This window comes from Sitophilus oryzae, unplaced genomic scaffold, assembly GCF_002938485.1.
Source record: "Sitophilus oryzae breed Bouriz unplaced genomic scaffold, Soryzae_2.0 scaffold_304_pilon_pilon, whole genome shotgun sequence".
Lineage (NCBI taxonomy): Eukaryota > Metazoa > Arthropoda > Insecta > Coleoptera > Curculionidae > Sitophilus > Sitophilus oryzae.
This window is the reverse complement of record NW_022146868.1, coordinates 1-22,362: the sequence shown is the minus strand read 5'-3', so window position 1 is coordinate 22,362 and position 22,362 is coordinate 1. Positions and strand designations below refer to the sequence as shown.

Here is a 22,362-nt window from a genome sequence, read left to right as displayed (position 1 = left end):
TTTTGTCAATGCGGTCGATTGTACCTGACAAATTCCATATACATTAACAATACGTATACCCGGATAAATATTTGGTTATCTCTGTTGATTTCCTTTGAAATCCATTTATAATATGTTTGTAAATATGATAGTCATACACAGTTGTTTTGTGGTTATAAGTATTCCTGATTGATGTTTAATTAAAAATAGTAGATTGTAGGTATATGGGAGATCTATTGAGTCCCCCTTTCTTGAGTTATAACTCATCATACCGTCTCGGAGTTTTGACAAAGAGACAGGAGGATCCACTCTCTCCAGTACTGTTTAGTGGACCCAAGCAGGCATTTGGACGTCGGAACAACGTTGTGTCACGCGACCAAACGTCGGGGCACAACGTCGGCACAACTTCGTACCAACCCTAGTCTGCACTAGTTTGGAGAATAATTTTTGGGTCGAAACGACATTGGATATCTACGTTGGCTAGCAGCCCTATTTAGTACAAACTGCAACGTTGTTTAAAATCCTAATTCACAGAAATACAAAACTATAATAATATGGCGTCTAAGTCGTTTTATCCTAAATTGGGATAATTATAGTAAAAATATTATTTTTATGATTTAGTTAGAGACATATGCCAGATGGCAGTGAAGGAAAACAAAACAAAAGTATTTAAGTGTGGAGGATGTTTGAAGATCATAATTATTGAAACACTTAAACCAACTCTGTAACTCTCGTTACCCAAGGCAAAAAAGTTAAACTCAAACAACTTTATTGATAAATGTATTGTTTCTACTTTGAAAATACTAATGGGCCTTAAAATTAAAGTTTTAAAAAAAAAAATTCTTGAATTTTTTTAGTAAATAAAGAGAATAATTTATTCGCGGTCAAAGAAAAAAAGAAAAAAATTTTTTTTTTTTTTTTTTTTTAAAATATTTCAAGTTAATTTATTAAAAAAGCAGGAATTGCTATTTTACGAACGAAACATTTTCTCATTCAACAACATGGCGGCTTTAACTTTGTTTTTTTGGAGATTAAGATGGAGTAGTTCGAGTAGTCGCATACTGGACTAATAAAGTCGGAGTTCAGCCTTAACAGGTAGTATACTAGTCGCAAGATTGACTAATATAGTCATCCTAGAGTCTAGCTTGTGCCGCCCTCTATATTCTAAATAAACGAGGGAGTGGATAATATCGGTAATATGTCGATGTATATTTAAATTTCGTTATATATGTGCCTTTCTTACGTCCCATTTTAATTAAGTTTTTTTTTATAAAAACAAAACAGCACTGAACTGTCTGACTGAACAGAACAATGAAGTGAAAATTTAAGATTTAAGGTTACGGTTCAATACAGTTGCAAAAGGTAGTGGCTCGACGTCCTACCAACGTGAGAATAAGGAAATCTAAACAACGTTGGAATTAGTAAAACAGACGAAGTTTGCATAACGTTGGAATCGGTCCTGAAAGTGACGTCGGAAAACTCTTTATTGTCCAACATTGTACTACGTTGTCGAATCCCCTAAAGATCACTTAAGCAAAAAGGTTACAAGACAACGTTTATTCGACGTCGCAGAAGCGTTTACTTTGTTGTAATACTAGTTCAACGTCGGCACAACGTTACAACAACGTTAACATTTATTTTAATACCCAAGGTACGGAGCTAACTATTTTTTGTAACTAATCCAACGTTGTGTTTAGTAAACATGTGGTCGCAAGTCGTGAAAATGCTACTTGGGTAGTATTGGAAAAAGTTATAAAAGATGCGGGAATCAACAGAGGGGGCCTTCTGTATACAAAAAGACACCAATGCTTAGCCTTTACCAATGATTTAGTCATTTTAGCAAGAGATCGGAAAGAGCTGATATCGGTGACGAAAAGACTAGAAAATCATGCGCAAAAAGAAGGCTTAGTGTTTAATGAGAAGAAAACGAAATTTATGGAGTGGGTTTTGAGTAGAGAAGATGTCTACAAATGAATTCTGAGAGAGGTAAACGATACAAGTTTGAGGAATTAGATACATTCACATATCTAGGAACCGTATTTCTAAGGAATCCAAATGTAACCCAAGAAATTATGGCAAGAATGATGGCAGGAAATAGATGTGTTAGCGCACTACAGAAAATTATTAAGAGTAAGAACATGTCTAGAAGTTTAAAAATCAGAATGTATCAACCAATGATACGACCAATAATAGTGCTGTATGCATGTGACACGTGGACGTTCAATACAACGGAAAGTTCGAGGCTAGAGATTTGGAAAAGAAAAATACCGAGGAAGATTTTTGGAGGAAAGAAGGTAGACAACATATGGACCAGAGAACACCAATGAAGAATTAAAGCAACTATATCGGGCACCGAGTATAACGGTAGTGGCAATAGCTCAAAGACTGAGATGGTTGGGACACATTGAAAGAATGGCTGAAGGAAGAATTCCTAGTATGATAATGAATCGTGAAATAGGTGGAAAGAGATGGAGGGTGAACCGAGAACCAGATGGAAAAAGGATGTTGAAGAGGACTTGATAAGGATAAAAGTGGATGGGTGGAGAATAAAGGCAGACAGAAACAAATGGAGAAAGATTCAAGCCATGAGCCTTTTACAGCGTTTTTAAACTATTATATACATAATGACTGGAAAAAAGCTAAAAAAATGGCTGAAACAAGAATTCCTAGTATGATAATGAAACGTGAAAGAGGTGGAAAGAGAAGGAGGGGTAGACCGAGAACCAGATGGAAAAAGGATGTTGAAGAGGACTTGAGAAGGATAAGAGTGGATGCGTGGAAAATAAAGGCGAAAGACAGAAACAAATGGAGAAAGATAACCAATCAAGCCATGAGCCTTTTACGCTTTTAGAGCTATTATATTATACATAATGACTGAAAAAAGGCTATTTCAACAAAATATTCTGTTTTATAACTGACAACTGGCCATATATTTTCTGTTAATTTCATTGCCATTTTCCACTGTTTTCGATAGATCATTCCGATGCGGCTTCATTACTGGAAATATTTATCATATTATGCACCGGCTGCGCCTATCGATTTTCCCCATTTTCCCGAATTTTCCCATTTAGCATAACTGGTTCCTGTATATATTCCCAACGAATAATAAATCCACATATCACAATGTGTCATTATGTTCTGCTGGATATTAATATACAAACTGGCCAGGCTTTTAACCTATTGTTTCTTGTTGACTGGTTGTCCAGTTTTTATATCCCGTTTTCCAGATTTAAACATACACTTTTTACAAGTTCGAATTAAGGATAGTATAGTCTGTCTAACGAGAAGATCCTTGACAGTGATAGATGTGTCTGTCATTTTAATTTCAAAGTAGTTTATTCTATTTTACAAAGAAATAAGTTGGCACAACTGGAACGCATAGCAGGAAATTAATATATTTAAAATTTGACTGACAAGTGATTACTTCAAAATATTGTGAAAAAAACTGTATAAAAATGAAAAAACGTAATCGAGTTATTTTATTTAATAAAAAACGGTATGTGTTAATACAAAACAAACAAGAACAAGATACAACATACCAAAAAAATAATATAAAAAAGAACTATTTCTTACCTTCAAGCTTTATGAAACTTCCCGCATTTATGATTATATTTATCAATATAACTTATGTACAAAAAATACAAATTTGTAATATTGCGCAGAAATAAATAAAACAACATAAATAAAACAAACTATTTTATTAATAATAACACTTACCAAATTTTATAAATAATATATCTTATTTTTTTTTAAACCTGTACTTTTTGACATTATTTTTCTGCAGTACTAAAATCCATTATTTGCCTATCGTGTGGTGTCGATATTTTAGAGCTACTCCAGTTTTTAGTATGTGTTTTAGTATGGTCCTTCTACCATATTTGAGATGCACTTATCTACGACGAGATGGTATACGAACTTTATTAATGGTAACTTTTAACTTTATTGGTGTATAAGACTTTCTGCCTGGGCAGCGAGTATTAACGGTAAACTGTGCTCTGGGTCTACAGTTAATTTTCACTCGATTTTTCCTCCACTTGACTTCAAAAGACACAAAACACACGTAATAACACGAATCAAAATGCATCATCTTCCAAAACGCAGGGTATTTAACAAAAGTTGACACAAAATTATAACCTATAATTTGGCAAGACTTTGACAAGCGTCAAAAATCTTTATAAAGTTGTAGCAGCAGTACTTATAATAAACAAAATTCAAATGATTAGTTTTTTGACAGAAGGAAATAAAATGTCTGATAGCTTGACACTTAATGCCAGAGAAAGCTAGATAAAATCAAGAAAAATTTCCGCTTTCAAACTAAATCTTAAATAACTTTAAACAGGTATAGGAACATGCATAATCAAAAAAATAATGAATTAAAAAACCTTTTCACTAAGTGAAATAAAAAGTAGGAAGTTTACATTTGAAAAAATTATTTATGGTAATTTTTAGTTGAGAGATTAAATTTTTTCCATGACAGCTACGGGTAATATCATATGATATTCAAACAATTTAATTTGCCACATGTTTTCCTTTTATGTCACAGTGGCTCTGGTAATCACTAAATTTGACGTTTAGGCGATACACATTTTTTTGACAGGCAGTTTTTTTCCTCCAAAAACTTTAAATATTTTTTTTCTCAAAAACGCCAAGTCATTATAATTATTACAGAAATAAAGAAGACTAATATTGATACTAAAAATTTATAACAAAATTATTGAGTAGGTGCTTAAAGAGAGACTAAATAAAATAAAATGACTTGGTTTTACAGTGGATATATCATCTGGAGAATATGCATTACAAGCAATGATTGGTTTGATTGATTTTATTGATAGAATGAATAAAAAAAGGTTTAAAAAAGTTAATAATTCTTTGTTTCAAATAAAGTTTTTTTCCCTCATTTCAAAATAATAAATAGACATCTCAATTCTAGACAACAGACTCTTGAATTAATTTTCTTTTTTAAGCTCTGGCAAAGAAACTGTTTAATTTCACTTTGAATTGAATAAAGTGAAGAAATTAAAAGCCGTATATTTCTTTCTTTTTTCGCTGTCTGGTTAAACGAAAAAAAGGGATGAAAATAAAATATATTTTCATGTTTTTCGCATCAGATGTTTGTGAAATTAAACGTTTTCAATTATAACGAAATACGTATATCTATATGTATATTTTCTGTTGTAGTCGTTTATAAAATTGAATTTTTTATTATAAAAATTATTTAATATACAGCAGTAAAATGTTTTTGACTTTTTTTCAATAATCAAGTACAAAAAAGTTAAATTAAAAATATTAATAGTAGTTGTTACCTAGTGTGTCATACGATAAAAAAAACGGCGTCAAAGTATGCTTTTGTCGTTTGTTGCCTATACAGGGTTATTCGTCATTCGACGCGACGCGATATAAAAAAGTGCATTTACTACGAAAAATTGAAGAGATAGGTAAAAATGGCATAACACAGTTTGATAGACAATTAAATTTTGAATCCGACTCACTTAAAATATACAGGGTGTCCTATTTAAATTAAACAAGATATTGCCGTTTAAAGCTAGTAATTTTTTAAAATACATTTTTAGACAGTCTGTATAAGGTTGTATTACTTTTTTTTATTGCAACACAAAATTTAGCAAATAGAAAAACTTCGGTAGAATACTAGGTTTTAAAAACTTAAATACGCCTAGAGAAATGAAGTTGTGAAATGAAGAAACTTTGATATTTTTTTATTTATTTGAGTCACTCTGTACCTTTTGAAAATAACGTTAAATAGTAGCTTTTGTAGCTTTTGACTTTAACATTAAATACTTTGATTGAGTCAAAAAATAGGTATACATCCTAGATCATATATACTTACGTGGATAAATCAACGCCAGAAGTTTAGTATTACAAAATATATCCCCAACATCACGACATGCCATTTTCAAACATTCTTTATAGCACTTATGAACGTTCAATAGATTTGTCTTTCTCGAGGACCTGACTTTACGCATGCGCATTAAAAGTGGCACGTATTTCCAAAATGTTTACAATTTTATCCGGTTTAGAAAGTACAAATTATACATTGTTATGGAAACCAACTTTTCATTGTCATCGTATTGTCATAATCATATGTCATAATGTTATTTCCATTGTGCAACGACGCTTGTTTTTTGCGTTTTTTATTTTAAACATTGTATTAATTACTCTTTTATCGACTGCTTTTATATAGCCAAGGATGCAAGTGTGTTCAGTGAGAAGTTAATTTTAAGTTTGTGCAATTATATTTCTATTTTTTACTCGTTGGTTTTTAATTTTTGGGTAAATACTCGTAAAAATGACAAGAAAGTGTTTGGTGTGTTGTGGAATATTACAAATTTGTACATTTGTACACAAGTTATATTGATAAATATAATCATATATGCGGGAAGTTTCATGATTCTTATTTCTTTGTAAAATAAGGTAAACTACCACAAAACATCCCCCTTTAGAACTTTTTCTTTAATGGCCATAAGCGGGAGTAAAAGCCCAACCGCCCGAACAAACACTAGAGGCGCTAAGCAATAGAGGCACTAAATGGTCATCGAATGGTGTAAAAATTGCGAAAATTTAATCATTTAATTTTGACACAAGGGGTGGCGCTTAACTTTTTCAATTTTAATTCAATATTCATTGTTTTCAAACTATATTATTAGACTTTGTTGTATTTTGTGAATGTATAAATGTTTTTTAAATTATATTACATACATATTTAAGATTCAAATATTATGACATATATGTCAGTTGCCGTCTAAAATGTCATCTTGATAACAAAAAGTTAGTTATTGTCAAAAGTAGTTAAAATCATGTTAAAATATTAAAATTTACAAGTTATAATTAGATATTTTATATTATTTTAACAACAAACACATAATAGACCAGCGTAATGTTGATATGCAGGTCCAAAACAAAAAGTGCCGTTATATTTATCAGTTTTCGTTGTCAGCCGCCGAAGTTTCAGTGATTTGTTGTCGGATATTTTTATTTGTGAAATAGCAATATTGCGTTTGGATTGCAAAACTAAAAGTGGAAGTCTTATTGCAATTGTAATGTAATTTGTCCATTTTATATTTTACTTTTTTCATACCTACGACAAATGAAATTTTATAATTCGTTTTATTTAAAAAATGTTAGAAAACAAGCTTGCAATCTTGTAATTGACATAATTGTTATGTAATATATTCCATTTAAATCAATTTTTAATATATTACTTTACAATTAAAAAAATGTAAATTTAAAAAATATATTATTAAAAATATATACAGGCATTACTTGAAATTTTTTGAGTGCGAACAAACACGAGAGGCGCTTTATTACTTACTTTCATTTCTTAACATGACAGACGAGGTTCTAAAGGGGGATGTTTTGTGTAAACTACTTTGAAATAAAAATGACACATCTATCACTCTCAAGGATCGTGTCATTGGACAGACTATAGTTGGGACACCCTGTATATGTAACTATAGTAATTTTATTTGATCTGTTATCCCTGTAAATAATACCTATAAAATTATACTAAAAGCGTATAGATAGCAACCTTCGCGTCTCGTATTGCTTTGATATTTCGTTTTAGGGAGCATTAGTCCATTTTATATCCGTTTCATGGGACCATCCTAATTACTATTCAGTAATTGGCTGATATTGCCTTTCGCTCATTAGATAGCAAAATCAGTTATTTTAATTTTGTGCATCGTTACATGCGCAGCTCTGCGGATTATTATATCATGTGTAATTATTATGCGTGTTTAGATTTGAAAAATAAACTATATTTTGGGTAAAAACAGACTCTTTTGACTATTTTTTAGCCAAAATATATTTGTTTAATCTATACTAATACATAAAATCCTTAAGTGACTGACATACTGATGCGATTAATCACGATCCTGCTCAAACCACTCAACGTAAGAAGCTCAATTTTGGCATACAGGTTGATTCTAGGGTGTAGAGGTTCGATAAGAAGGGATTTTTCGAAATTCCAGTTCCAAGAGGGTGAAACCACCCCTCAAATATTACAATATTTTTTATTTAAAAAACGGTCAAGTTTCCGAAAAACGCTTTAACACGTATATTTTATTTTGTTTTTTTACATATTTTAAGATTTTTAAAAAATGTATACAGGGTGTTTCGAAAAACCTGGTCATTGATTAATCACGATCCTGCTTAAAGCGCTTGACGTAAAAAGCTGATTTTTGGAAAACGGATCGACTTTAGGGTGTAGAGAGGTTCGATAAGAAGGATGTTTCGAAATTCCAGTTCCAAGAGGGTGAAACCACCCCTCAAATATTACAATATTTTTATTTAAAAACGGTCAAGTTTCCGAAAAAACGCTTTAACACGTATATTTTATTTTTGTTTTTTTACATATTTTAAGATTTTTAAAAATTTATACAGGGTGTTCGAAAAAATCTGGTCATTGATTAATCACGATCCTGCTTAAAGCGCTTGACGTAAAAAGCTGATTTTTGGAAAACAGATTGACTTTAGGGTGTAGAGGTTCGATAAGAAGGGATTTTTCGAAACTCGAATTCCAAGTGAGTGAAACAAAATCCCTCAAATATTAAAATATTTTTTATTTAAAAACCGGTGAGTTTTTTGGAAAAACTCTTAAACACGTATGTTTTATTTTGTCGTTTTACATATTTTAAGATTTGTTATAAATTTATACAGGGTGTTTCATAACATATGACCATTGAGTAATCACAGTTCTGCTTAAACTGCTTGACGTTTAAAGCTGATTTTTGGCAAACGGATTGACTGTGGAGTGTAGAGTTTCGATAAGAAGGGGTTTCTCGAATCTCAAATTCCAAGAGGGTGAAAACGTCCCTCAAATATTACAATATTTGTTATTTAAAAAACGGTTAGTCTTTCGGGAAAACGCTTGGACAAGCATAATTTATTTGTTTTTTTACATATTTTGATTTTTTTAAAAAAAATCATACAGGGTGTTCCAAAAAGGTGGGTAATTCCTTAACCACGATTCTGCTTAAACTGCTTGATGTAAAAAGCTTATTTTTGGCAAACGGATTTTTCGAAAGTCAAATTCCAACGAGATGAAACTACCCCTCAAATATTACCAAGTTACATAATAATATCGCCATATTGTTTTTTCTAATGCTGACATAAATGTGAGAAAAGTTTATCCAGTTTGTATGTTAATGGAAATTCTTGCTTTGCTTTATCATCACCATTACAAATGATTAATTCTACGCGAACGAAGTCGCTGGTACACGCTAGTAATTTAATAAAATCACTGTAAATCACTATAAATGATGAATAAGTGTTTGTAATTGAACTGTAATTTCTGCATTATTAATCCAGTAAATGATGAAGATAAACAATTGTGATTGAGTAACATTTTATTTTTAGATGAAACTTTTGTAAACAACATTCTGATTATTAATTCGAATTATGAATTGAATAATGACAAGACAAGCGACATCTGTCTTAAAAAGACAATTCAAAGTGACAGTGAATTGGCTATACTCTGTAATTTTGTGAATAAAACATGTTACAGTTTATATCGCTGAAAAGCTTAAAATATGGCGCTTCTTATGAAGTCATGGCAAGCTATGGCTTCCATTTAAAAGAACATATATTTGTGTCATATGTCAAAAATGACAGGCTTTAGAAAAAATCGGAGAACACAAACTCATTAGGAATGTGATTATATACAACTTTTATCTGAAAACTTTTTGTCTAAAATAGATTATAATGGAATTAGGGACAATTTTTAAAACGGCCAAAATTTGTTTTTTTCCAAATATCTACTAAGCCATGAACTTTTTCAAAAATCTGAAAAACGCATATTTATGACCCCACAAAACTGCAATTCGTTCCCCATTAACCGACTCTCTATCTCCAGTAGTTTCCGAGACACCCATAGAGAACATAGTAAGAAACTCACCCTGTATATTATCCCATTTGATATGACATTTTAGTATACTCTTTATGTGCATACAAGCGGATTTATGATCTATATCTCGTACTTTTTAGATAACGTTTACGTTTTAACTATTCACTAACGTCTAGCCTCATGACTTCTAAACTCTATAGCGATAAATCTGCACAATGTTGCTTTTGAATTATTTACAGGGTATAAATCTTGAAGACCCTCGAGCTGCCAAATATTTTACTGGAAAATTAATACCTCGGAAAAGCGTAAATTTTAGATAGGAAAATACAAAATTCTTAAACCGTTTAAAATTTGTTATGAATTTTATATCCTACTAACTATTTTTATAATACAAAGTATGATATTGTCCAAATCAAGAATTATCGTGTGTAGTTTCAGAAACATTATTTTTTGGAAGTATTTTTAATATAGTAGTTTGGAAGGCTTTTTAATATACAGAGTTATTCTCTGTACCCAAATGATAAATAAAAAATATCAAAGTTGTATTTTTTTAAATGGACCACCCTGTATATTATTAGATTTTAGTTCCTACGATTAAAATCTTTGAATAAGAAGACTAAGGAAGGAGCATAATGCTATCCATGTATTCATGGTGGACGGAAAAAGCACCATAAAAGCACTCTAGGGTGGGGATCCTTGACAGTTCTGTTTGACGATTCATTTGACATATTTGAATTTGATTTGAAATTTTGTGGATTTGTCAGTCTTTACGGAGCTTATTTCATGTTATTTATTATTTATTTTACTACTGATAGTTGTATAAAGGTAGTAAATCTAGATGGAAATTGTGGCAGAACTTAAATTAACAGTGACACTATCGCGATTTATCGAAAAAGACTCTAAAATAGTTGGTTGTCTAGCGTGCGGTAGATCTCGGCAAAAATTGAGTGAAATAATGGAACAACTTTTCGCTAGTAAGTGACTATTTAATATACATACGTGTAGTAAACCGATCATTTATGAAATTCACTTAAATTAACTAAATTATATATTTTTCTTGCATTTTAGCTTTTATTTATTACTTGTCAAAGATTAGATGTCAAAGAATTTAGATACGTTAATTTGACTTACCTGCTTCAGTAGCGTATCGGATGTTTGTGTTAATAAATACTCATTATAACTTATCTATTTTTATTAGAATTATATATTTTTATAACAATTTTAATAACTACCAACATTTATTCACAACGTAAAATAAAACAACAAATTATTGAGTCTACCCCACGTCTACCCTACATCATAGTTTTACATTTTTTAAATAAAATTAGAACGACACTGATAAACCGGAATTTAAGTCGGCCATATTTGAGGCCCATCGCGGTGTACCTAAGATTTTCGATATGCTCCTTCCTTAGTCTTCTTATTCAAAGATTAAAATAAATGTAAATTTGATTATGGTTTACCGCACTTTAATATTATCGTTTTTTAGAAATTGACTTTGTGAAAAATGCAATGACAATTTTAATGCTTCATTTCTCTGGGAATATTAAGTTTTTAAAACCAAATATTGTTCTGAAGTTTTTCTATTTCTAAATTTTGTGTTGCAATAATAAAAATTATACTACCTTATACAGAGTATAAAGTTTCTAGAATACAAAATAGGACTTTAGCCATTTCTTTGTCCTTATGACCGCACAACCCCTATGCTTTTTTAACCACTAAACCTAAACTTTTTGTGCTGCCTGGTAGTTTCCCGACAATTTAGACGTCTACGTAAGTAAGATTAATTACTTTGCCGAGTTTTTTCGAATAATTATTCATTATTTAAGAACGAAAAAGACCCCGTCCGTTGGTTGGACGTTTCCAGATTTTTTCTTTTTGGAGAAAAAGTAGTTTTTCAGTTGAACACAATGGTTGAATGCGCTGCACTCTTCAAAAAAGACTTATAACTTATAATACTCTTTATTGTTTAAAAGTAAAGAATATATTTCAAACATCACAAGCTTCATAAGCTGGTATGATATATTATGTATAAATATTTTCTATAAAGTATATTATTATTGATAATTTTACGTGATCTGAAAACAAAAATGATTGACATTAAAAAGACGATCAAATTATATTATCAGGTATGGAAAAATAAACATAAATGCCTAACTTATGTTTTTAATTAAGTTTTTATGCATAGATAACACTTCTAACAAATGTATTTTTCGATAAAAAAAAATGTCTCACGCAACATCCATATAAACTTACAAGTTTTTGCTAAAAGAATTTCTCGGCTAGTGGTAAACATATGATAAGGATTAATATAAAACCTCGACACAGAACCAGAGACGTTACCTCAGTTCCAGCACCGTTTCAAGAACTAGTGTCTAGCTACAAAATCAGCCACTACAATGAAGACTGTTATTTTCGCTACCCTCCTAGCTTTGGCTAGCGCTTACCCATACCCAGCACAGTCTCCCTTCTTTGGTGCATACAGCCAAGGACTTTTAGGAGGATCAGCTGCTGCATGGGCTTTCCAACAAAATGCTGCTGAAGAGGCTTATCAACAGAGCTTTGGAGCACAATCTGCATCTCAACAAAGCACTGCTCAAGCTATCCAAGGAACTGTAGGTGCACAAAACGGACCAGTAAACGCCCAAGCTGCCGCTGCTCAAGCTGCCCAAGCCGCTAGCCAGATCGTGCAAGGTGCCGAACAAGAACAACAGAACCAATTCCAAGGATCCATCCAGCAGTTGGCTCAAGGACAACAACAAGGAGGCGCTGCAAACGGACCTTTCGGACCACAAAACGCTGGACAAGCTTTCGCACAACAAGCACGAAAGCAACAAGCTATCCAGGTTGGTTTATTTTGCCATATTTGTTTGTTACATTTTTTTTCTTTTAGAATTTTTGATACTAAAGAAATATTACGTTATAAGAATGAATTTATTAGGTTAAATACTTCTTCGAAATTAATATTCTTTAACAGATTTTTGCTTAAATAAAAAAAAACGTTAAGCTAGAAAAGAATCCTTTAGAGAGAAGAAAGTCAACTGAATTTAAAATTATATTTTAGTAGCCAAAGCCTTATAAGGTTGGAGCTGAAAAGAATTTCATAAAAGATAGAGTATATAAATAAGAATCTTGCTAATTATGCGTCTAATACTCAACTAGGAACTCCAAAAACAACAACAAAACCAAGCCCAACCTGGATCCACTGGCCAAAACCTCCAGCAAACTCTCCAAGCTGGAATCGAAGCCCAATTCGCAGCCCAAAACACACAAAACCAACAACAACCCGGTCAAGCTCAGGCTGCTGCTGCCGAATTCCAAGCCCAAGTCCAACAATTGGTAGACCAAACCAACGCTGAACAAACCAAGATGTAATTCCTCTATAAAGTTTAGTGTAAAACTTCAAGAAAAATTTAATATTTACATATTTTCAGTGCTATTGCTGCCGCTCAACACAAAGCCAACCAACTCCAACAACAACGCCAATTCGCTAACCAACAAAGTCAGAAAGTCCAAGCTCAACTCGCTGCTGCCAGACAAGTAGGAGCTTCTCCCCAACAAGTCCAGCAATTGCAACAGTCTCAGGCTCAACTCCAGCAACAGCAACAAGCTCTCGCTCAACAGGAACAAGCTCAGCATTTGGCTGCCCAACAATTGCAACAGGTGCTCATCGGCCAGCAGAGCCAAATCCAGAATGACATTGCTAACCAACAGGCTGCCCAAAATGCCCAGAATGCTGCCCAGGGAAATGCAGGGGGATTCTAAACTAAGAATAAGTTTAAACAGTTATTTGATAAATAGTATTTATACTATGATTTAAATTATTGTATTACGACTGACGGAGTTACTAGTTGTATATTTTTAAGGTAAGATAAATAAATATCATTTTGTTTAAAAAATACATTGTTTTGTTTTTAAAACCTACAAATGGAGTGTTATCTATACTAATATATAAAATCCTAAGGTTGATTCTAGGGTGTAGAGGTTCGATAAGAAGGCATTTTTCGAAATTCCAGTTCTAAGGGGGTGTAAAATATTTCAATATTTTTTATTTAAAAAACGGTCAAGTTTCCGAAAAACGCTTAAACAAGTATATTTTATTTTGTCTTTTTTACATATTTTAAGATTTTTTAAAAATGTATACAGGGTGTTTCGAAAAATCTGGTCATTGATTAATCACGATCCTGCTTAAAGCGCTTGACGTAAAAAGCTGGTTTTTGGAAAAGGGATTGACTCTAGGGTGTAGAGTTTCGATAAGAAGGGATTTTTCGAAACTCGAGTGGATATTTGGAAGTCCGAAATTCTTTTAGTCTTAATACTGAATCATTGTCTACTTTGTCTACCATATTCAAAGTAACATTAGGATTATTGTTTCTTAACACACGTAAAATTAGATGTAAACCTATAATTATTTGTATAATTTTGATTTGTAATAGTAGACAGTTTTTTTCTCTTTTGAAATATCCAAAAGGTTCGAAAATAGCAACAACCACGCAGGCAGATCTTTATTTATACGAATGGAGACTAAACAATAGATTTGTTTTTATGTAAATGTAACTCAATATATACGAATATAGAGAGAAACTTTTAATGTAAATACATTTGTTTGTTCCTCCTCGAAGTAAAAGGTAGAGTTTTTCCCTTCTATATTAAAGAAAAAAACAACCTACACAGGTCTAAAAATAAATATGAATTTGAGCTGGACAGTTTTTTTGTCTGTGTCCATTTCAGTATATACAAGTATATTTTTATATACTCAGATGCAAAAAAAGCAAAGGAAAATGTTTTCGTCAAATTTAAAGTGTTATTTTTTATATTTTTAGTACTATTTTCATGAATTTTTTAACTTACTGTATATAATTATATCAACTTTAAATCGTAAACTCAGTTTATTATGAACTTTAGTATTTGACTTATTATACAAAGTTAATTGAAGATTTGTTATTTACCCTATCTTTAAAACACCCTGTGCAATAATTTCGTGAGCAACTTTTCCTAAATAGTCTAGGAGCTAGCCTATGTCACGTGTGCCGTTGTATGTCCCCTAAATTTTGTTGCGGGGATTTGTTAAGCACCTCTAGGAGTAATTGACAAAATGGGTCACATGGTCCAGAACATGGTCATTTGGTCGCCATATTTAAAAACGGCTGCCAAATTCTAAATTTTTTTTTGACAATATTTCCGCTTATATTATACTTGTACAGCTTGTGGAATATGGAGCGCCAAATGACAACACACCCCTTCCTGTGGATATTTTGACGCTTACTGAGCCTCCTGTCAAAACAAAGAATTATTGCAGTCATACTTTGTTGATTGGGTATCCCGGAACAAAGATTCTGTCACTGCATCTATTCCCATTTACCTGGGTGGCGTTGTTAAACATGATCAGCCAAGGTGTTTCAATATAAAGAATGGCAGAATTGAAAAAGAACGTACGTTGGAATCTGATCATGAAGAAGCGGATGACAGAATGCTAACCCATATTTCTCACATGACACTGACTACAAACGTAAAGAACGTAGTTATTTGTTCTACTGATACTGATGTTTTTGTTAGTGCACTTTACCACTACTTTCAGAAGTGGAAAAGTGCAGGACTTAAAGAGCTTTATGTTGCCTTTGGAGTTGGAAAAACGTTGCGGTATATTCCACTTCACTCGTTTGATGGCAGATTAACACTTATTGTTTTAACAGCTTTACCTGCTATTCATTCTTTAACCGGTTGCAACACTACAAGCAAGGTTAGTACAAAATTAGCAGCTCTGAAAGTAGCAGAATCGTATGCTGAAAAGCTCTTATTAGAATTTGGTAAAGAGGCATTAAATGAAGAAATGGAAAAACAAGCTGAAGAATTTTTGGTTCGTGCACTTTCATCAAACTTGAGTACAATGGATAAGTTGCGTTTCCATCAGTTCCATCATAAAAAATTACAATGCTTTCAAGATTTGGCCCCTACTTCAAGATCAATCCGTCTTCACATAAAACGGAGCTACTTGCAATGCTACAAATGGATTCATGCTTTGGAACCATGTAAAAAACTTACACCTTTGAACTATGGTTATATAGAAGAAGATGGTATTTTGATTCCACAAGTAACAGACGACCCAAAGGACCCTGAAGACTTTCCTAGTCCGTGTAGTTGCCAGATGTGTTTCAGAGAAACTGTATGTCCCTGTAGAAAATTAAAAATAATGTGTTGCGACTTTTGTAAATGTAAAAGTAGTGTTTTAGACCAATGCAAGAACCTTCATACATAAGTTAGTATGTTTTCTGCTTAAACATCTTAATTTTTTGCATTTGAAAAATTATACTTGTTGCGCGTTTTTTTTGCGAATACGTCTTATGCATTTAAATATATTTTTATTATTTTGAAACGAATTTTTATTAGTGTTTAAAAACGCGCCATGGATCCATATTTTTAAATTATACTTTGCTCAAAAGGACTACAGTTAAAAAATATGTATTCACAAAATTTGTTTGCGGTCAAAAAATGAGTATAATAACCTTTAAAATTAAAAACCCGACCGTTTGTTAGGAAGATATTAAAATATATAAGAAATTAGTAACACGTCGGCCATTTTTAAATATGGCGACTAAACAACCACGATCTGGAGCGTGTGACCAGTTGGTTTTTAAGCTCTTATACATATTTAATAAAACGCCGCACAAAACATAGGGGACATATAACTGCACACGAGACATTTTCGGTCAGAACCATATCTCTAAATACTTGGTTTGATGAATATTTTGTTTTTGACTCATGTCAACACATGCCTTGGTTAATTTTTAAGAGCAAATTATGAACTTGCCACAATTTGCAAATTTTTCAATTATCAACATGTCTTTACGAAGTTATTTTTCAATATGACGAGGTGGCTTTGGTGATTATTTTGAACTCTATGCTACTGCCGGGCATATAGAACATATTTGGGAAATGCTTGGCAGGAGGATTAGAGGTCGCAAAGCGGCACCAGCTTCATTAAATGAACTTCGCTTGGTCCTTAAAGAAGAATAGGAAAACCTAACGCAATATGATATCCAGATGTTTTCTTTAATATCGTTAGTTCTGTTATCATTATTAATGTTTATTAAAATCATGTTGAAAAAATTGGAAACTATTGTTGGCAAGTTCATTTCGCTCTTAAAAATTAACCAAGGCACGTGTTGACATGTGACAAAACACTTTTTCAAAAATGTCCTTCAATTTAATAATTGTTAGTAAGAAGTTTCAAATATGCGCACATAGTTCACACACAATTTTTTTTTATATTTCCATATTTTAGTTCCATAATCAAGACTCACTAAAAACCTTTTTGATTAATTTAAAATTATTTTGTAGATTTTAAAAACCAAAGAAAAATATTTAAACAAAATGATATTTATTTATCTTGCCTTAAAAATATACATCTAGTAACTCCGTCAGTCGTAAAAAATACTTTAAATAATCATATAAATGCTATTCTAATTCTTAGTTTAGTATCCTCCTGCCAGGACATTTTGCGCATTCTGGGCATACTGAGCATACTGGGCATTACGAGCATTCTGGGCATTCAGAGCACTCTGGGCATACTGGGCATTCTTGGCGTTTTGTGCATTCTGGGCATACTGAGCATTCCTGGCATTTTGAGCATTCTGGGCATTCTGAGCGTTTTGAGCGATCTGCGCAGACTGTGCACTCTGAGCATTTTGCGCATTCTGGGCAGCCTGTTGGTTAGCAATGTCATTCTGGATTTGGCTCTGCTGGTTGACGAGGGCCTGTTGCAATTGTTGGGCAGCCAAATGCTGAGCTTGTTCCTGTTGAGCAAGAGCTTGTTGCTGTTGCTGGAGTTGAGCTTGAGCCTGTTGCAATTGCTGGACTTGTTGGGGAGAAGCTCCTACTTGTCTGGCAGCAGCGAGTTGAGCTTGGATTTTTTGGCTTTGTTGGTTGGCGAATTGGCGTTGTTGCTGGAGTTGGTTGGCTTTGTGTTCAGCGGCAGCAATAGCACTGAAAATATTTAAATATTAAATTTTTCTTAAGTTTTAAAGTAAGATTTATAGAGGAATTTTTACATTTTGGTTTGCTCGGCGTTAGTTTGGTCTACCAATTGTTGGATTTGGGCTTGGAATTCGGCAGCGGTAGCCTGAGCTTGACCGGGTTGTTGTTGGTTTTGTGTGTTTTGGGCTGCGAATTGGGCTTCGATTCCAGCTTGGAGAGTTTGTTGGAGGTTTTGGCCAGTGGATCCAGGTTGGGCTTGGTTTTGTTGTTGTTTTTGGAGTTCCTAGTGGAGTATCAGACTCATACTTAGCAACATGCTTAATTATATACTCTATCTTTCATTAGGTTCACTTCAGCTCCAACCTTATAAGGTTTTGGCTACGAAAATGTAATTTTAACTCCAGTTGACTTTCTAATGTCTAAAGGATTCTTTTCTAGCTTGAGGTTTTGTGATTTAAGCCAAAATCTCATAAAGAATATTAATTTCAAAGAAGTATTTAACTCAATAAATCTATTTTTATAACGTAATATTTCTTTAGTTAATTGTTGATTAAAACTCTAAAAGAAAAAATATGAAACCAGCAAATATGCCATTATAAACCAACCTGGATAGCTTGTTGCTTTTGTGCTTGTTGTGCGAAAGCTTGTCCAGCGTTTTGTGGTCCGAAAGGTCCGTTTGCAGCACCTCCTTGTTGTTGTCCTTGAGCCAATTGCTGGATGGATTCTTGGAATTGGTTCTGTTGTTCTTGTTCGGCACCTTGCACGATCTGGCGAGCGGCTTGAGCAGCTTGAGCAGCGGCAGCTTGAACGTTTACTGGTCCGTTTTGTGCACCTACAGTTCCTTGTATAGCTTGAGCAGTGCTTTGTTGGGATGCAGACTGTGCTCCAAAGGCTCCAAGAGCAGCAGCTTGTTGGAAAGCATATTCAGCAGCTGAACCTCCCGAAGGTCCTTGGCTGTATGCACCAAAGAAGGGAGATTGTGCTGGGTATGGGTAGGCGCTAGCCAAAGCTAGGAGGGTAGCGAAAATAACAGTCTTCATTGTAGTGGCTGGTATTGTAGCTAGACACTAGTTCTTGAAACGATGCTGGAAGTGAAGTGATTTCTCTGGTTCTGTATGGGGGTTTTATATTAATCCTTATCTTATGTTTACCACCAGCCGAGAAATTAATTTAACGGAAGCTTGTAAATTTTTATGGATGTTGCCTAAGACAATTTTTTTATCGGAATTAGAACTTTTATTTATGCATAAAAACCTAATTAGAAAAATTAATTGGAGATGTTTATTTTTCCATACCTCGATAGTATTTGTTAAAATTTTAGTACATCTTTTTAATGTCGAGCATTTGTGTTTTGAGATCCCGTAAAATTAACAATAATTATTAGACAGTTAAAGCAAGGCACAATACGTATACGTATCTCTCGACACGTAACGCAGAAACCTACGTTACGTCTGCCGTTGCGTTGTCGTGTAAACAAGAGTTAAAGCAAGTATTTTGACGTAAGTAACGCAAATGGTACATTTGTAATTCTAAATTATTTTGTGAAATAATTTATTTAATTTTAAAACTGAAAATGGATATCTATTATTCCATTGATTCCACATTAAATTTATAAAAGTTTCAAAAAATGAAGAAAATTATAAATGGAAATTATTTTATTACAGAAAGTAGTCCTTACAACTTAAAATGCTCTGCTTAGTAATAAAAAATATTGGAAATCAGACACAGTTTTATGATTATTTATTAGATTCCATCTTTTAGAATCCTCATATGGATTTTGGCTAAGAACTAGCATTTAATGAAATAGATTCCAAAATGAGTTTATTATGATGCTTAATATTTTTATAGTAATTTATTGTAATAAAATAGGCTCAGTTCTGTTACACAGGCCCCAAAATTTATGAAATAACTTAATTACTAGCCAGTTGTGGAAACGAGTTGTTTGTGAATTTGTACGTTCGGCATCATTCGGCTGAAATCGAAACTCCTTCGGCTCGATACGTTTGCGTTTTGTACGTACGTAAAGGCACGTAAAGATACGTCTCACGTATCCGTAAACGCAAGTGAATTTCTCACTGCGCAAGCGTACATGTCAAACGATACGTTTACGTCTACGTCTTCGGCCGTGCTTTAACTGTCTATTGTAAAATATCTGAGAAATATTAACGTATCGTAACAGTGCTGTAAATACGTAAAAAATCATTTAAAATAGAATTAAATGTTGATTCTCAATTATTATGACTTGAAAATCGATAAAGGACTATGTTTCAAATTTATATGAATTATTTTTTAGAATATATTTCTTAATATTTCTTAAATTACGTTGCACGTAATTATTGTTCATTCATTGCTAGATACTATCAGTATCTAGCAATGAACGCACAATAACGTGTGTACAACGGGAGAATACATGGAAATGACAGTTGCTGTCATTTCGCAGGTACATAAATTGTATTTTCTGTCATTTTATAGACTGTTGAAATCTTCACTCACTAGATGGACAGATTTTAGACGTCTCAGACTAAAGCCGGAGTCTCATGCATCCGAAATCCGATGGTACGACATCCGAAATTTGAAGTTATCCTGCGAAATAAAAAAAGCCTGTCACATACATCCGAAAGTTCGTTCCGAAATTTGACAGTTTTGACATTTTTCTGCTGCACTGAATAGAGATTCATGTCATGTTTTATTGGAGAAACACTTATAAAAATAACTTCCTCGTCAAATATCCCGAATTTTGCCCACTTCCCACTAATCTTGTTTTTAAAAACAAATGTTTTCAAAAAAAGTGAGGTTAAAAAACACACGATATCGTACAAAAGTTAAACAAAATTTAACTTTATACGACGTCGGACGATTAGTTAAAATTATCGGATAAAAATAGGTGTCAAAATATTTCGACCAATAGGAGCACCGTCGGATCGTCGTGTCATCGGATTTCGGATGCATGAGACTCCGGCTTAAGCATGAATAATGATTTATACAGGGTGAGTCTTAAATAAGTTCACATATTATTAGGAATTTTACATTTCGGTACCAAGATTGTCTATAAAATTTTTCTTCGATATTTTTTTGACTAATTTTTTATAATTTTTTTAATTTTTAGTTAAAAAAAATAATATGTTGATAATATGGCAACAGTTGTTTCAGATTAAATTTAGAAGAACGAAAACAGAAAGAAAAATCTAATGGGTTTCAAACTTTAACCAAAAAATATGTTTTCGCAGATCTTTCAAATAAAAAAAATCGGTTATTTTGGACTACTATTTTAATGAATATTTTACACAGTCATATCCATAATTAATACAAAAAATATCTAGGTATACCATTTTCTAGGATCTAAGGATATAGCCGGATTAATATAGGAAATCTGTCCCCGCGGCTTTTTTGACTCGCACTCAAAGGATCGATTTGGTGTCGAATCAAAATATTTTCAAAAAAAAACTGTTTTTCAATTTTATTTTTTTTATAGTAAAATTCAAAATTAATTAATGATGATTTTTTCCAAATTCATAGAAGTCTAAGACATGAAAAAATAATATGGTCATGATTCAAAAACGAAAAGCCGATTTTTAGCGGAGGAAAGAAAATTAAAATCTTCATATTTTAAAGCTTTTCAGCATAAATCTTTATATTTCGCAAAGGTTAAAAAAATGAAGATTTTAATTTTCTTTCTTTCGCTAAAAATCGGCTTTTCCTTTAACAATCATGATCATAGTATTTTTTCATGTCTTGGACTTCTAAGAATTAGAAAAAAAAACATCATTAATTAATTTTGAATTTTACTATAAAAATAAAAATAAAATTGAAAAAACAGTTTTTTTTGAAAATCTCGAAAACCTTTTGAGTTAAAAAGCTAAAACTTTAGAAATCGATCCCCTTAGTGCGAGTCAAAAAAAGCCGCGGGGGCAGATTTCCTATATTAATCCGACTATACCCTTTGACTAATATAAAATTTTTCTTAGGGAAATATATCATTCAATTTAAATTTTCCCATTCAGGTAACAATATTATGCATCATTGTGAAATAAAGTAATTTTCTAAACGAAGATTATTCTTCATCGGCGAGTAAAAAATTTGTTTACGCTATTCGCCGAATAAAAAAGATAACTCTATCATTTAATTCAAGATATCCTGTCTAATTTTATAAATGTTTTTTCTCTGATATACCGCTACGGATACGCCACATACGTTCCTATGCAACAACAACCCGTACTGCTCATTAAAAGAAGAAGATGTAGTACCACACATTATCTCTATCACTTGCAATTAATTAACAGAGGCTATCAAAAATATTTTTTCAAAAAAAAACCGTCGTCTCATGCAATAAAAATACGAATTTGCAAGTAATTGGACTCTCGGCTGGTGGCAAATTAAGATAAGCATCCATATAAAACAAAGAAAAAGAACCAGAGACTTCAATTCAGTTCGAGCATCTTTGAAGAACAGGTCCCCACTTCAAACACCGACTACACGATGAAGGCTTTCATTTTCGCTTCCCTCCTCGCCTTGGCCACAGCCTACCCATACCCAGCATGGTCCGGCAAAAG

General features: G+C 32.6%; 2 protein-coding genes across 2 annotated transcripts; one reads left to right on the top strand and one right to left on the bottom strand.

Moving 5' to 3' along the window:
* Positions 1 to 12,179: 12,179 nt before the first annotated feature.
* On the top strand, positions 12,180 to 13,709 carry LOC115884618 (putative uncharacterized protein DDB_G0271606). Its single transcript, XM_030903256.1, has 3 exons — positions 12,180 to 12,684; positions 13,001 to 13,209; positions 13,273 to 13,709. Exons 1-3 carry the CDS (start codon positions 12,238 to 12,240, stop codon positions 13,601 to 13,603), a joined length of 987 nt encoding a protein of 328 aa, XP_030759116.1. The 5' UTR covers positions 12,180 to 12,237; the 3' UTR covers positions 13,604 to 13,709.
* A 3,538-nt stretch (positions 13,710 to 17,247) lies between these two features.
* On the bottom strand, positions 17,248 to 18,917 carry LOC115884617 (putative uncharacterized protein DDB_G0271606). Its single transcript, XM_030903254.1, has 3 exons — positions 18,418 to 18,917; positions 17,887 to 18,095; positions 17,248 to 17,821 (listed from the first exon to the last, which is right to left on the bottom strand). Exons 1-3 carry the CDS (start codon positions 18,850 to 18,852, stop codon positions 17,311 to 17,313), a joined length of 1,155 nt encoding a protein of 384 aa, XP_030759114.1. The 5' UTR covers positions 18,853 to 18,917; the 3' UTR covers positions 17,248 to 17,310.
* Positions 18,918 to 22,362: the final 3,445 nt, after the last annotated feature.

Coding starts and splice junctions, on each gene's coding strand:
- LOC115884618 (XM_030903256.1), top strand. CDS start 12,238: ATGAAGACTGTTATTTTCGCTACCCTCCTAGCTTTGGCTAGCGCTTAC. Junction 12,685..13,000: donor GAAAGCAACAAGCTATCCAG/GTTGGTTTATTT, acceptor ATACTCAACTAG/GAACTCCAAAAACAACAACA. Junction 13,210..13,272: donor AACGCTGAACAAACCAAGAT/GTAATTCCTCTA, acceptor ACATATTTTCAG/TGCTATTGCTGCCGCTCAAC.
- LOC115884617 (XM_030903254.1), bottom strand. CDS start 18,852: ATGAAGACTGTTATTTTCGCTACCCTCCTAGCTTTGGCTAGCGCCTAC. Junction 18,096..18,417: donor AAAAGCAACAAGCTATCCAG/GTTGGTTTATAA, acceptor ATACTCCACTAG/GAACTCCAAAAACAACAACA. Junction 17,822..17,886: donor AACGCCGAGCAAACCAAAAT/GTAAAAATTCCT, acceptor AAATATTTTCAG/TGCTATTGCTGCCGCTGAAC.